The sequence below is a fragment of the Sturnus vulgaris genome, chromosome 3 (assembly GCF_052056855.1).
Source record: "Sturnus vulgaris isolate bStuVul1 chromosome 3, bStuVul1.hap1, whole genome shotgun sequence".
In the NCBI taxonomy this organism is placed as follows: Eukaryota; Metazoa; Chordata; class Aves; order Passeriformes; family Sturnidae; genus Sturnus; species Sturnus vulgaris.
This window is the reverse complement of record NC_142245.1, coordinates 7,051,662-7,068,050: the sequence shown is the minus strand read 5'-3', so window position 1 is coordinate 7,068,050 and position 16,389 is coordinate 7,051,662. Positions and strand designations below refer to the sequence as shown.

General features: G+C 47.0%; 1 protein-coding gene across 1 annotated transcript in view; it reads left to right on the top strand.

Moving 5' to 3' along the window:
* Window positions 1–16,389, top strand: part of CFAP61 (cilia and flagella associated protein 61) — a 91,010-nt gene that overhangs the window by 29,926 nt on the left and 44,695 nt on the right. The window contains exon 18 of the mRNA XM_088160849.1: window positions 12,263–12,390. Within this exon, the coding sequence (XP_088016975.1) occupies window positions 12,263–12,390 (128 nt within the window). The remainder of the gene's footprint in view (window positions 1–12,262; window positions 12,391–16,389) is intronic.

Here is a 16,389-nt window from a genome sequence, read left to right as displayed (position 1 = left end):
GCCATGGATTGCTGACCTGCTCCCTCCTGTCTCATGCAGGGAGTGTGAGCTGTGTCTCGTGGTTTTAAAGGAAGCATAGATCCTTCCTCCTGTGGGCTCTCTGGCAGAGCTAGATGTCAGCTGGAGAAAGGAGCTCCTAAACTCCAGGAATTTACCCTAGCACCTCACAGCCAGCTGTTACCTGTGTGGCCATTTACCTGCACTTCTCCACTCATGATGTTCTCTTGTGGCATTTCCCCTGCTTTGGCCTTGTTTCTGGTTTGAGGCAGGCTTTTGGTGTGTGTTGGTGGTGCTTACTGCTAAAGTGACTGAGGCTCCAGAGGAATACAGACCTTAGGAACTCTCCCTGCTCTTCCCCTATTTGCCATCCTTTTCACAAATGCCTTGCCATAGGTTTTAAGGCAATCACAGGCATTTTCACCTGTTCTCTTAAACCACAGCTCTGTGCTGCTTCATCTTTGCCTCAGAAACCCTGTCAACCCCCAGGCAGTGGCTCCATGTCCTGAAAGGCTGTCAATTATTCCTTGCTTCTTCTTATGCTTTGGGATTAGAAATCCATTTTGGTGCAGATTTAGTGTGTCTGTTCCTACCACGCTGTCTCCCATTGCTCTGCTGAAGAGATTTGGCTAAATTGGGTAAGACTGGACTGAGCAGGCACAAAGCAGGAGATGTTAAACTTGCCTTTCATGAAGTGTCCCACTGCAGCCCTGTGGAATGACACAGTTGCTGATTTGCATCTGGTCCTGAGGTGTCCAGGCTTTGGGACACCTGTTGAAGCACAAGTGTGACAGAGGTGCCACACCTTGGCTCAGACTTGCATTGGCCACACGTCTGGCACTCCGGGGTTCAGGGCACAGACCTGACACAGCTCCTGCCTGCTCATGGCATCAAACACTTGGTACAGCTGTGCCAAAGCCAAAGGAAAGCTCGAATTTTTGTATTCTGGATCAGCAAGCGGTGCTGAAGAGCCAACTGGCAGGAGATCCAAAGATCCAAACTCTTAATTCCCTCAGCATTAAAACAGATTAGATGATTATTTTGGTCTGTCAGTCACTGCCATCATGTTACACCAACAGCAGTCGGTTTCAGCAGAATCCTGAATATCTTATCAAGTGCTGCTGGCCTTCACGGTGCATGGCATTATTGGTGGAGTAGAAAACTATAGATAATGAAATAATTTTTAATTATTTCTTCATAAATAAACAATTTATAAACTTGTTTGCTTTCTCACCATCTGGAAGCATTCTGTTCTCCATCTGCTTCATGTAATTATCAATGTAAGGGAAGAATAGGTGATATAATTAACAAGAATAACTGATCCACAATGAAGAACAAAAATGTCACACATCTGTTGAATTATTTCCTTGGTTTTGCCCTTTTATTATTATTCATGCTATTGGGTTTATTATATTTTTATTTCATGGCTGCTTTCAAGCTGTCAGGCTTTATTGCACAGTTTAGAATTGTTTTTCTGCTCCAGCTCATAAAAAGACAGAACAGTTGCAGAAGCCCATGAAGTGTTGTATAAATTTTGTTAGTTCCGTGTGAGGTTGAAATAGAAAGTGGAGGCCAAGGCACAGCAAACTCAACAGTTCCCAGTGCAGTGTGGAGGTATTTTTGTGTGTTTGTGTGATTCCACGATGATGCTTATGGTAAAGGCTATGAGTAAATGGCTGAGAGCAGTTTAAATAGTAATTATAAATCAAGAACATGAGAGGAAAATGCATCCTTGCTTTCAGATTCATCTTAGAACTTGTTCCATTGCAGTGTACATTCCCAACTACATACTGAAATGATTTGTGAATGTAGGAGCCATCCCAAATGATTCTCTATTCTCTGAGGCTTTTTATGTCCATTATAGAAATGCAGGAATTTAAAAGAGTATATATTTACCACGTTTTGTGAAAAGGAGACATTAGCTATCAGGTAAAACCAGAAAAAAATAATCTAAAACATTTTTGAATTTGATGATCTTTCTCTTGTGGGGAAGCTTGTTTAAAAAACAGAAATGAAACTGATCTTATATGAGTGTTTGTGTAGAAAACTCATCCCTAGATGCTTGTGTCCCCTCCAACAAACTCCTGGGCTCTGCTTTATTTACTCCCTCTCTGTGGCTTCTACTTTGTAGTGTTTGACTGGTGCCCAGACTGAGCACAAGCCTTTACCCTGAGCTGTGCAGGCAGAGGAGCAGAAAGGACTCAGAACTGATGGACTGACTGTTACCAGCACCTTGCTGTCCAGTCCCAGCCAGTCCACAGGGTACAGCTTGAAAATTTTAGCTCATTTGTAATTCAAAGGTAATAAAAACAAGGACTTAAAATCAGACTTTTATACACAGAACAATCTGTTTGGAGCAAACAAAGCTCTCTGCTTCTGCCTGCAGCTGAGAGTGCCAAGTGCATGGTTTGTCACCTTCCATGTCCACAGAGAAATGTCAGGAAGGTGGGGAGCGAGAGGCACAAGTGTTGTGAAGGCAGCAGAGCCTCTTGCTTTGGAGTGTGTGTCCATCCTGGGCACTGGCCATTCCCTGTCCTGGTGTGCAGGCACGACCAAGGGACAGCCAGCTCTGCTCCTGGAGGTGCTTCTGGGACAGCAGGAACTGCCTGGAGTAACTCAGGGGACGAGCTCACTGCTCTTGTACCCTCACTGTCTGCTTGGAGCCAAGGGTGTGCTGGCTTGGTACAATACCTGTGGCAATGAAAGGTTTATTCTGGCAGTTTCAGTTCTGGTGGTGTGCAGCTGAAGCACTGGAATGTACTGAAAACGGCCAAAAGATGGAAGGTTTCTCCGGGTTTGGAGTTGGTTTTCATCATTAGGCCTCTACTAAGATCAAGAGCAAATATAGCAGAGAGCCTAGGGAGGATGGGCAAGAAAATTCCCTGCGTTTTAAATATCAAGGCTCATGTATCAAACGTAAAACAGCAGAGTTCCTTTGTGCTACAATTTGTGTGTGGACACTGGGATTACAAACAAAGGCTTGATGTAGATAGTTTTCACTTAACCAGGGGAGTAGTATTAATTTTTAAAGCAGTAACTGTTGCTTAAGATGCTCATGTGCTTGAGTAATGAATTTTTAATGCCTTTGTAGTATGTGCATGGATGAAAATCCATTATTTATTGTTCTTCCCCTTGGCTGGTGAAGGTGATGGTTTTATTGCACCAGTAGGCACACAAACAGGCATTCTGAAGTGAGGCTGATAACAAATTTCCTCGCTGTAAATGTCAGTGGGGTTTGTGCAGTGCTGCCATTACATTTTGTTTGGAAGGCTGAGTGTCACACCGTTGTGGGAGGCACCAGATGGCATCATTAACAGGAATGTTTACCACTTATGTGCATGTGTGAAATTAAAAGTAAGATGACCTATCTTTGTTTTGAAAGCGTGGTGTCAGTGCTGTACAGGTGTTAATGACATTTGCAGTAAACTGAAATAGGCACTTCTGCTTACAAGCAGGTCAGACTTGGCTTAAAGCTTTTTCTAAGCCATTTGTTAGATGGATGATTCCAGCTTGTAAGGAGGAAACAAATGTTTTTGCCACGGAAAGGTAGTGTTTGCCATTATAATATGGAGAACTACGTCTGCTTTCTATAAAACATGATTTTCTGACCCTAGAAATCAATCTCCCCTCATATCATGGACTATTTGTTACCTCGTGTTCATTGTTTTCAGTATGAAACATTATGATTCTTATTCTATTTGTTTCAAACTTTTAACTTGAAAATTCTGTTAAGTTTTTCAGTGAGTTCACTGTGTTTGTTTCAGTATGTTGTGTTGCCCTGAGTCTATACATGAGGTGACTGTGCCCACTCTGGCTCTGACTCTGATCTGTCACAGGTCTGTGTGTGCGTCTGTGTGTGTGTGTGTGTGTTTGTGTGCGTGTGATTGTGTCTGTCTCTGTGCCTGGGATTGTGTCTGTGTCCGTCTGCGTGCCTGTGATTTCTGCCTGTGTGTGTCTTTGTGCCTGTGTGTGTCTGTGTGCCTGTGATTTGTGTCTCTGTGTCTGTGTGCCTGTGATTTGTGCCTGTGTGTGTCTGTGTGTCTGTGTGCCTGTGATTTGTGTCTCTGTGTCTGTGTGCCTGTGATTTGTGTCTGTGTCTGTCTGTGTGCCTGGGATTTGTGTCTCTGTCTGTCTGTGTGCCTGGGATTTGTGTCTCTGTCTGTCTGTGTGCCTGGGATTTGTGTCTCTGTCTGTCTGTGTGCCTGGGATTTGTGTCTCTGTCTGTCTGTGTGCCTGGGATTTGTGTCTCTGTCTGTCTGTGTGCCTGGGATTTGTGTCTCTGTCTGTCTGTGTGCCTGGGATTTGTGTCTGTGTGTGTCTGTGTGCCTGGGATTGTGTCTCTGTCTGTCTGTGTGCCTGGGATTTGTGTCTCTGTCTGTCTGTGTGCCTGGGATTTGTGTCTGTGTCTGTCTGTGTGCCTGGGATTTGTGTCTGTCTGTCTCTGTGCCTGTGATTTGTGTCTCTGTCTGTCTGTGTGCCTGGGATTTGTGTCTGTGTGTGTCTGTGTGCCTGGGATTTGTGTCTGTGTCTGTCTGTGTGCCTGTGATTCTGCCTGTGTGTGTCTGTGTGCCTGGGATTTGTGTCTGTGTCTGTCTGTGTGCCTGTGATTTGTGTCTGTGTGTGTCTGTGTGCCTGTGATTTGTGTCTGTGTCTCTCTGTGTGCCTGTGATTCTGCCTGTGTCTGTCTGTGTGCCTGTGATTTGTGTCTGTGTCTCTCTGTGTGCCTGTGATTTGTGTCTGTGTGTGTCTGTGTGCCTGTGATTTGTGTCTGTGTGTGTCTGTGTGCCTGGGATTTGTGTCTGTGTGTGTCTGTGTGCCTGGGATTTGTGTCTGTGTCTGTCTGTGTGCCTGTGATTCTGCCTGTGTGTGTCTGTGTGCCTGTGATTTGTGTCTGTGTCTGTCTGTGTGCCTGTGATTCTGCCTGTGTGTGTCTGTGTGCCTGTGATTTGTGTCTGTGTCTGTCTGTGTGCCTGTGATTTGTGTCTGTGTGTGTCTGTGTGCCTGTGATTTGTGTCTGTGTCTGTCTGTGTGCCTGTGATTTGTGTCTGTGTGTGTCTGTGTGCCTGTGATTTGTGTCTGTGTCTCTCTGTGTGCCTGTGATTCTGCCTGTGTCTGTCTGTGTGCCTGTGATTTGTGTCTGTGTCTCTCTGTGTGCCTGTGATTTGTGTCTGTGTGTGTCTGTGTGCCTGTGATTTGTGTCTGTGTCTGTCTGTGTGCCTGGGATTTGTGTCTGTGTCTGTCTGTGTGCCTGGGATTTGTGTCTGTGTGTGTCTGTGTGCCTGTGATTTGTGTCTGTGTCTCTCTGTGTGCCTGTGATTCTGCCTGTGTCTGTCTGTGTGCCTGTGATTTGTGTCTGTGTCTGTCTGTGTGCCTGTGATTTGTGTCTGTGTCTGTCTGTGTGCCTGTGATTTGTGTCTGTGTCTGTCTGTGTGCCTGTGATTTGTGTCTGTGTCTGTCTGTGTGCCTGTGATTTGTGTCTGTGTCTGTCTGTGTGCCTGTGATTTGTGTCTGTGTCTGTCTGTGTGCCTGTGATTTGTGTCTGTGTCTGTCTGTGTGCCTGGGATTTGTCTGTCTGTGTCTGTCTGTGTGCCTGTGATTTGTGTCTGTCTGTGTCTGTGTGCCTGGGATTTGTGTCTGTGTCTGTCTGTGTGCCTGGGATTTGTCTGTGTCTGTCTGTGTGCCTGTGATTTGTGTCTGTGTCTCTCTGTGTGCCTGTGATTTGTGTCTGTGTCTGCCTGTGTGCCTGTGATTGTGTCTGTGTCTCTCTGTGTGCCTGTGATTTGTGTCTCTGTCTGCCTGTGTGCCTGTGATTGTGTCTGTGTCTGTCTGTGTGCCTGTGATTTGTGTCTCTGTCTGCCTGTGTGCCTGTGATTGTGTCTGTGTCTCTCTGTGTGCCTGTGATTGTGTCTGTGTCTCTCTGTGTGCCTGTGATTTGTGTCTGTGTCTGCCTGTGTGCCTGGGATTTGTGTCTCTGTCTGCCTGTGTGTCTGTGATTTGTGTCTCTGTCTGCCTGTGTGCCTGGGATTTGTGTCTCTGTCTGCCTGTGTGCCTGGGATTTGTGTCTCTGTCTGCCTGTGTGCCTGTGATTTGTGTCTCTGTCTGCCTGTGTGCCTGTGATTTGTGTCTCTGTCTGCCTGTGTGCCTGTGATTTGTGTCTCTGTCTGCCTGTGTGCCTGTGATTTGTGTCTCTGTCTGCCTGTGTGCCTGTGATTTGTGTCTCTGTCTGCCTGTGTGCCTGTGATTTGTGTCTCTGTCTGCCTGTGTGCCTGTGATTTGTGTCTCTGTCTGCCTGTGTGCCTGTGATTTGTGTCTCTGTCTGCCTGTGTGCCTGTGATTTGTGTCTGTGTCTGTGTGGATGTATTTTTTTCTGCCTGATTGTCTGTGCTTGTTTCTATGAATTTGTGTCTTTGTATTTATGCTTGTGTGTTTGTGTCCGTGTGGATGTGTGTTTGTGTCCGTATGGATGTGTGGATTTGTGGATGTGTCTGAGTGGATGTGTCCGTGTCCATGTGGATGTGGATGTGTGAATGTTTCCGTGTGGATGTGTCCGTGTGGATGTGGATGTGTCTGTCTGGATGTGTGGACTTGTGGCTCTGTCTGAGTTGATGTGGATGTTTGTGTGTGTCTGTGTGTCTGTCTGGATGTGTGGGTGTGTCCGTGTGGATGTGCATCTGTGATTTTTTCTGTGTGGATGTGGATGTGTCTTTGTGGATGTGTGGTTTTTTTGAATGTGTCCGAGTGGATGTGGATATCTCTGTGTGGATGTGGATGTGTGGACGTGTCTGTGTGGATGTGTCAGTGTCTGTCAGTTTTTGTCTGTGAGTTTTTGTCTGTGTGTTTGTGAGTATGTGTTTGTGTGCATCTCTGTATGTGTGTGTTTTTCTGTTTATTTGTGTCTGTGTATCTCTGTACCTGTGTGTCTGTTTGTGTGTCTGTGTGCTTTTGTTGTTGTTCGTGTGTCTGTGTATGTATTTTTTTGTGTGTGTTTGTTTCTGTGCTTTTGTGTCTTTGTGTTTTTTTGTCTGCGAGTTTGTGTCTGTGTGTTTTTGTGCGTGTATGTGCGTACCTATTTTTTTTGTGTGTTTGTGCCTGTGTGTTTGTGCCTGTGTGTGTGTGTTTTTTTCTGTATGTGTGTGTTTGTGTGTGTCTGTGCCCCTTGTCTGCTACTCCCGTGCTCATCCCAGGGCCTTCCGTGTGGCTCCTTTCCCCAGGGGCTGCCAGGTGTGCTCCTCTCTCACAGGGGTCAGTCCTTGGCAAACCCGAGTTTGGGTTTGCTTCTCTCTGCTCTTGCTCTGCAGAGCAAGCTGTAGATATATGACCTGGGAAGCTGTGCCTGCTGTCAGAGGACTAGAGCCAGCCTTGTGCTTTAGCTCCTTGCCAGCTTGAATGCTTTGATCGAGTTCCTGTGCCTTCCTGTCCTTCCCTTTCTTCCCAGAAAAACGGGGGAGAGCTGAGCTCTCTGGAAGTGGCCCCATTCCGAGTCCATTTCTGTGGCCTTTGAAGCAGAGCAGCAAGCAATCCTCAGGTCCTTACACGAGTGTGAACTGCCCGGCCCTCTCTGGGCTGGGGATCCAAATGTCAGTGCTCGGAGGGAAAAAGAGCAGCTTTTTACCATGGTAACAGTGCTTCTGCGAGGAAATTCAATAGGTGTGTGCTGCTCTGCTCTCCTGTGCTGCTGCTTGGAGTTAAGCAGGAAATCCCTGGTTTCCTACAGATCTATAGGCATTGGAATACGATTGGTTATGAACATAGACGTGGCTTTTTCCAGAAGCTGGTGATCAGCATTTACCCACACAGACATAATAATGGTGTAATAATACCGACTTCATTCCAAAAGGCCTTGGGGATCTGTGGATGAAAATATTCTGTAAAGGCGAGGTATTATCTGTCCGAGCCAGCTCCCAGAGAAGGGTTCTTTGACAAAGACAGAACAATTAAGGCTGCACTCTTCATCTCAGCTTCTTTTTCTGTTTTCTTTTCCTTCAGTTTCTGGTGTTTGTATAAATCTGTGAATGCTTGGAAACAGCTTTTGAAAACATGTTTGCCGAGATTTCTAATGAGGCTTTTTGGAATGTAGCTAGTATTTAGAAAACAATTCCTAATGCAGGCTGAAAAAGCGTGCATTTTCCAATCAGTTTTGTTCATATCACCTTGGCAAACATTGACGTTTCTTTTTTTAACTTGTGGTTCAAATGGAGCTTGAAATGAAAATAGCTGTGTTTGCTCACCTTGCTGTTTGCCTGCCGCTGTCGCTGAGCTCAGCACTCCTCCTCTCCAGGTCTGTTCATTGCCCTCGCTGCTCCTGGTGGCTTTTGCAGTCACAGCTCGGGTCCCCCGGCTGCTCTGGAGCCCTGACTGCCGCTGGGCTTTCTCAGTCACAAATCTGAATAAAACAAACATTGCAGGCAGCTGTAGAATCCCCCAGGCCAGGGCTGAGGGGTCCCCTGGCAGCAGCAGTGAGGGACCAGTGAAGATGTGACAAGCTGGGCTGCCCCACCAGCTCTTCTGCCAACGCTGCTCTGCCTTTGGCTGGGCAAGCCCCTCGTCCTCAGGGTCTCACAAAGTCAAGCCTAAGTTCAATGGTCACACTCGATGGCCTTAGAGGTCTTGTCCAAACTAAAGGATTCTGTGATGCTGCCAAGCCCTTACATGAGGAGTCCCAGAGAGGGCTGCAGCACCACTGAGTGTTACTGGGATAGACTTTCCAGTGCCCAGCTCAGAACACAGTGCTGTTTTCTTCCTGTCAGGGCTGAAATACCAACTCCAGATTTTTTTTTTTTTTTGCATTTTTGGGTGTTCAGTTTCCATGGTTTTGTTTGTTAGAATGAAGCTGTGTTTGCTATAAACCCTGACCTATTGTAAAACAATTATTATAAATATGTGTAGAAAACCTACAGCTAGCCCAGGGTCCAACGTTTAAAAACAGAACTAAAAGGAGCCTCAAAATATTCTGGATGTGAGTTTGTACCATCAACGTGTAATGTGAAGTCGAGGATAAATGCACCATGAATCCATTCCCAAGGCATGTGCAAAGCAAACAGGAAAAGCTGGACGTGGAGCTGTGTGTGGTTGGAAAGTGCAAAGAAAACGATGTGTTTGCTGAAACCTAATCAATATTTCATGACTCTTTTTTTTTTTCCATTGGTTGCTTGGGCTGGAAGGATGTGTGAGTTGTGGATGCCACAGATGAAGATGAGGAGAGGGAGCTGTGGTTCCATGCAGGGTGTGTGTGGTCAGTTCCTGGGGGCTGCACAGCTTTGGACCAGCCCTGGTTTGAAGGCTCAGAGTGGCACTGCCCGTCCGTGTGCAGGAATAGCCCATGGGCTGATGCCAAAGGGCCACCCCTGCCCCCACACAGGAACAGCATGGGAGACAGGGGTGCCAGTGCCCCCCAAAAAAATCATTTGATAACCAAAGAAAAGTCTCTTTTCTGGCCTTACATGTGCTGCCTTGCATACATCTACCCATGGCAATTAATGCTTTTTTACCTTGCATTAGTTAATGATTACTGGCTTCTTTAATAGATTGGATACAAAATAAATGTGCTAGTTTGCTATTGACCTATCAATTACGATGTGTGATTACCCCTCTGGGGAACACAGGTAGCCATTTGTCCTGACATTTTGTTAAAATTGCTGGTATTATGGGACCAATCCACCTAATTCCTCCCTCCCTGGGGCCGTTCAGTGTACTTAGCTGTAGAAAGGTGATTTCTGGAGCATGCCAGCTGTTGGTGCTGGGGCCATTGTGTGGGGAACAAAACGGGTTATATTCTGCTCATAGCCTGCCTTTGTGTCGCTGACACAGAAGCCATTTCATAAATTAGACACAACTCTTCCCAGGGAAGTTGTATTTCTGCTTTAATTGCTGCAGTGCATTAAAATAAACCACCAGCACAGCAGTAGGAGGAGGTGTTTGAGCTTGGCATTGCCTTGAGGCTTGATGGGTTTCTGCTGTTTGCTGCTGGCATTCCTGCCTATTTTCATTGATTAGGTACATCACAAGTAGTTTATTTTCACGGTTTTGACCATTTTATGAATTTATAAAAAGCTGCATTTCAACACAAACGCGACTTAATCGTTTTTCCTGCAGAAGCCCTTGCTTTTCTGGGTCTGTGTGTGCAGCACAAGCCAGGCTGTCAGAATTGCTGTGTGCCAAGGGGAGGGCACCGAGTCCTCCACTCCTCATTGTGGCACTGGGAGGGCTCCACACGTGTCAGCACTGACAGCTCCTGTGGCCGGGCTGGGAGCATTTCCTGGGTTATAAGAAATGCACTCAGAGTTGGATCTGAAGGAGTGGGGGATGTCTGTAACACTTGGCACTGGCTCTTCTTGTTTCCTAGAATCTCTTCTGAAGATGGATGCTTTCAGGGACATACAAAGGGCTTTTTTAGTTTCTGAGATGTGGAAGTGTTACAGATGTAGTCTGCATGATTTAATTCATGATTAAAACCCGTTTTGCTGGCAGATCCTTGTGTAAGGAGTGTTGAAGCATTGCAAGAGTGCTGGCTTTGAATGGCACTGTGGAGGTTCTCTGTAGGCACCTGCCTGTGTTCTCTGGTGTTTCTGTCCCTTGCCCAGGCATTCCTCACTGTGGGCCTGTGCTGGCTGCCACCCAGCTGAGCTCTGCTGAGCAGCCACCCTGGGCTGGCATACTTTTGGAGATATCTTCTGGAATTTTCCCAGGGCAGTCCAGTCCCTGAGATGAATGTGGCTCACCACTGGATGTCATCGTTGCACTGTGGTGAACTGCAGCTCAAAGAACATTTGTCTGGCAGTAAAAAATAACGTTGCCTGACCAAAGGTGACATTTAATTTTGCTGCATCCTGAATGACTTGCTGTGCAGTCGTGCCGTTGGGCAGGGAATTGATCCATAATGCTTCCTAAAGGGACAGGACAGCACTCTAGTGAGTTCCAGAGTGTGGTGGGGCTGTGCTGAAACCTCAGCTGTGGAGCTCCACCAGTGCAAAGACATGGCATAAAAGATCTCTTGGGGATCTCAATGTGCCATGTACTTAATTGAGAAGGCCCATGTAATTACCACAGCCTTCAAAGCAAGTACTTACTCTTCATCTATTGAGTTACTCTGTCAGCTGGTATGTAGAGAATATATTTCTAATGTACTTCCATAGGAGGAATTTAGAGGACTTAATTTCATTAGGGCTGTCTCCTATTTGTAGTAGAGGAAAACCTGTTAGAAGCCTTAGATTGCTTCCTTCCTAAGTGCCACAGCAGGAATTTATGGGGGAAGTGTCTGACAAATAACAAAAGTGGCTCCATTCTGTATTGGTCTTCCCAGGGCAGTTATGAAGCTGCAGTTGCCCATTCTGTGAAACGGGAATGTAAGCAGCCCAGAGCAGTAGGAAAAATGCAAAGTGTATTGTACTGTGAGATGGAAAATATTCCCTTGTCTTTCATCAGAAATTTGAAAGCTGAACGTAGTCAAGGTGAAAAAAACAAAAAAAACCCAAACCAATCCTGTCAACTGCAATAATATCTCTTGTCTCTTAGCTGGATATTTGTTTTGAGAATCTCAAAAAAATCTCGGTTAGGTAGTGAGACCAAGAGACAGAGAACATGGAAAAAAAACCCCACGTGGAGTTGATTCCCCTAGCTGGAATGTGCATGAGGTGGTGTGGAAGCTGAAATTAGGAACTACCAACGTGGCACTAAGATTTGTGAGTGGAGCACTGGTCCCAGTGGTGTTGAGGTTCTCTGTACTCGTGTGGCAGCCTGGCTTTCCACTGAGCTGCTCTGTGTTTAAGAAAAGAAAAGGATAATTTTGGGAAGGACCTTTTCAAGTAAACACACAAAACCACTCAAAATAGAAATTCCTAATTATTTACGAGTAAAACCGTTTCCATAAATAAACCAGCAAGAGTGAAAAGTGCTCTAGGAGGTATAAAAATGGCCTGAGCAATATGCAAATACAAGTTCTTGAGGTGTTTGATAAAGGGCAGTGAGTGATAGCACAGGCAGTGCCTTGTGCTCTCCTGCAAGGATTCCAGAGCATCTTGCTCAGGACAAGCCAGACCGTTCAGCTCGTGTTAATTTTCTGTGACCAATTAAACGTGCACATATTCCACATATTTTAGTACCACTTACCTGGTGCTGTGCACAATAAAATGGCATTAGTCTTGTCAGTGAGCCAGAGGAAGTTTTGTGTGAATGCAAGGTAATGCATCACTGAGAGTTTAATGATCCCTAGCAGGCTGTGAACTATTTTTTTTTAAAGCATTTCTGTGTCTTACATATTTTTTTACAGCTGAAATATTCTTTGAACCACACAAACCGTAAGCTGGTGCTGCAATCAAAAGTGTGTATCAACACTAGAATTGTGGTGGTTGGTGCATCTGATGTTGGAATCTCTTTTCTGGAAACCCTGATTTTTTGGTAAGGTTTTAATTTTATTTCCTTTTGCTGAAAAGGATGTGCTCCCTTTTGTATGGAGAGGGACTCGAGCATTCCTTGAGTCTGACTCAATGACTGGGTGCTAAATGTCTGAGCAGCTGTGGATGGAGGGATGGGTGCTGGCATCCTGGATGCTTTGGGACTCACCAGATTCCAGGCAATTCCCAGATGCACGTGCATCCTTAAGGAGAAGACATCCTGAAAATGAGAATTGGAAATAGCTGAAGCCACTTTGGCCTTGGTTCTTGAACCACAGTTTTGTGGGAGGAGGTGGAGTCAGTGGTCCTTGGAGTGTTCTCCCAAGCACTACTGGCCTTGAAATCCTTGTCCCTGCTGGAGTCCCAACCCTGTCTGAATGCCCCCTTCCCCTAAGGCTGAGCAGGGAAAGCTGTGGATGTGTTCTGCTGTTCAGCCTTCCCAGCTCGGGGACAGGGAGCTGTCCCTGCTGGCTCAGTGCTGTACCCCCAGGGGCTGTGAGGATGCAGCTCCTTTGATGAGGAGTTTCATCACCATACGAGAAATGTCATGAAGGACTTGCAGAAATGAATATAAAATTTAAAATCTGAACAGGATTCTTAAAACAAGATGCAACAAGAATTGAGAGAGCCTGGTGCTTTTATGGGAGGTGGAGAATGGAAAATTCTGCCTTTTTTCAGTTAAGCCAGAAATTTGTGTTTCTGCAACGACCATTGATAAGATCACAAATGATATTTTTAATGCATCAAGAGAAGAATAAGTTGAATTGCTTTATAGATGTTGTCTTGCTGGAGCAGTGCAGAAGAACATTTCTGCTTCTTAGTTCTTGACTTCCTGTAAGGCATCCCAGGGTAAAGAGTTTCTTCTCATCCTCCTGTTCTCAGCACCTTTAGGTTTTCTGTTCCACTCAAATTCTGTTAAACCTGTCCTGTAGAGTTTCTAACCCATTTCTTCTTGCTCACCCTGTGCAGTTTGCTGCTGCCATTTCATTATAAAACACTGTGGGGAAGCCAAAGTGTGTTTGTGCTCCAGGTGTGCCAGCTGAGTGTCTGCAGTGAGCAGCCTTTGCAGGTGTTGTTCTGTGCTCCAGGTGTGTCTGTGCTGAGCAGCCTTTGCAGGTGTTGTTCTGTGCTCCAGGTGTGTCTGTGCTGAGCAGCCTTTGCAGGTGTTGTTCTGTGCTCCAGGTGTGTCTGTGCTGAGCAGCCTTTGCAGGTGTTGTTCTGTGCTCCAGGTGTGTCTGTGCTGAGCAGCCTTTGCAGGTGTTGTTCTGTGCTCCAGGTGTGTCTGTGCTGAGCAGCCTTTGCAGGTGTTGTTCTGTGCTCCAGGTGTGTCTGTGCTGAGCAGCCTTTGCAGGTGTTGTTCTGTGCTCCAGGTGTGTCTGTGCTGAGCAGCCTTTGCAGGTGTTTCCCTCAGCCAAGGTTTGAGTGTGGCCCCCTCTCTGGCACAGTTGCTGCAGTCACATCCTCCTTGTGCTTGTCTTGGCACCAGCCTCAGGCACGGGGTGCTGCTCAGAGAACCACAGAGCCAGCAGGCAGCACTTAGTGCAGTTTCACAGAATTTATATTAATAGAGGTATAAATTTGGGAAAGATCAGTTTTTAATTTTCACATCAGCAGCAAATAGCCTCCTGATCAATGTGAAGGCCTTTTAAAACAATTTAGTTTAATTTACTCATAATTTTCTAATATTCCCTGCGACGGTTACATGCACTAAAAATAGCTGGATTGAATCAATTTGTGAGCCCTAATCCTTAAAAAGAGGAAGTCGTTTTCTCATCATTATTCTTCATACTTAATTATTTTACATTACCAGTCTCCATAGAAACACACAAATGTAATTCACTTACCGACGTGGCAATTATTAGAACTCGATCTTGCAAGTGTTTCCAACTTCTTTGAGACTGAAGGAACACATTTTTCATTAGGGAGAGACCTGACCCTGAGAAGGAGCCCTGCAGGCCCCTGGCAGGCAGGACACCTCGTGCTGTGCCTTAGGCAGCACATCCTGGGGCCCAGTGCTGCTGGAGCACTGCTCACCCATCTAACCCCAAGGCAGCTTTTCCCCCCGTTCTCCAGGATGCACAGGGATTTTTAAAAATGTTTTTTTTACTGCAGGGCCAGTGAGTGGTGGAGGCAGCAGCACTGCAGGGGCACAGCCTGGTGCCTGGGAGCTCTTGGTGTGACAGTGGCTCTGGGGGTGCAGCTGTGATTTGGTTTTGGTTTTTGGTTTTTTTTTCTACATTCCTTTGCTAGTTTTAAAAGGATGGGCAGGGCAGCAGGGTTAGACCAGACCAACACAGGATTACAAAGCCCAGCGTTTCCACTTGATCCCAGGGGCTGGTTCCTCCTGGTTCCTGCAGCAGAATGCAAACCCAGGCAGCAGGGATGGAAGTTGGGCTTTAGGATCATGGAGCTTGCTCCCAGCAGTGTTTTGTTACTGGTTCCAGTGCAGGGAACCCGTTGGCTTTTTTCCACTTCTTTGCATATGGCTGTGGAAATCACTATTGGTTTTGATTGTAGGGAAAACTGGTTTTAATCCATGGTTTGAAAACGTCCTTAATCCAAACCCTGATGTAAACAATGACTTATTCTCTGAGGATGTTGGAGTGCACATAACATGCTACCTGAGATAGCCATAAATGAATGGTGCCTAAAATCACGATATTTTACTGTGAAACTGTTATGAAATCTATTGCCTTCTCCCTTTGGGTGCATTAAAATAGTTATTACATTTAAGAACCAGATGGATTAAAGCACATTTTTGTCAAAGCCCTGAGTTTTTTTTCTCAGAGCAGAATTGGAATCCAGCACAGTAAGCCTGAATTGTTCTCTGCAGGACAGTGTCTGCCCCTGGGAACTGGGGGTGCCCAGGAGGAGCTCTGAGGTTTGGGGGGTGCCCAGGAGGAGCTCTGAGGTTGGGGGGTGCCCAGGAGGAGCTCTGAGCTTTGGGCAGGGTTCCTGGGAGCCCCTGGGAGCTGGGGGTGCCCATGAGGAGCTCTGAGGTTTGGGGGTGCCCAGGAGGAGCTCTGAGCTTTGGGCAGGGTTCCTGGGAGCTGGGGGTGCCCAGGAGGAGCTCTGAGCTTTGGGGGTGCCCAGGAGGAGCTCTGAGCTTTGGGCAGGGTTCCTGGGAGCCCCTGGGAGCTGGGGGTGCCCATGAGGAGCTCTGAGGTTTGGGGGGTGCCCATGAGGAGCTCTGAGGTTTGGGGGTGCCCAGGATGAGCTCTGAGCTTTGGGCAGGGTCCCTGGGAGCTGGGGGTGCCCAGGGTGAGCTCTGAGGTTTGGGGGTGCCCAGGAGGAGCTCTGAGCTTTGGGGGTGCCCAGGGTGAGCTCTGAGCTTTGGGCAGGGTTTCTGGGAGACCCTGGGAACTGGGGGTGCCCAGGAGGAGCTCTGAGCTTTGGGGGTGCCCAGGATGAGCTCTGAGCTTTGGGGGGTGCCCAGGAGGAGCTCTGAGGTTTGGGGGTGCCCAGGGTGAGCTCTGAGCTTTGGGCAGGGTCCCTGGGAGCCCCTGGGAACTGGGGGTGCCCAGGAGGAGCTCTGAGCTTTGGGGGTGCCCAGGATGAGCTCTGAGCTTTGGGCAGGGTCCCTGGGAGCCCCTGGGAACTGGGAGTGCCCAGGATGAGCTCTGAGCTTTGGGGGGTGCCCATGAGGAGCTCTGAGGTTTGGGGGTGCCCAGGAGGAGCTCTGAGGTTTGGGGGGTGCCCAGGAGGAGCTCTGAGGTTTGGGGGTGCCCAGGATGAGCTCTGAGCTTTGGGCAGGGTTCCTGGGAGCCCTGTTGTCTGGCAATATCCTGCACATCTGGCCTGTTTGGCTGTAGTTAGCATAATGCTTGCTGGTTAATTAGGCTTTTTATCTTTGCATTTGTCTGGGAACATCTGAAGCCTTCCATGTTGCCTGTCACTAATTAGTTGACTAATTAAATAGTTAGTGCTTACTTGCTGATCACAGAGCTAACACGGGATGAATGGGTTAGTGATGGCCATTGTTGTGTCCTATTTGTCTTTGCCA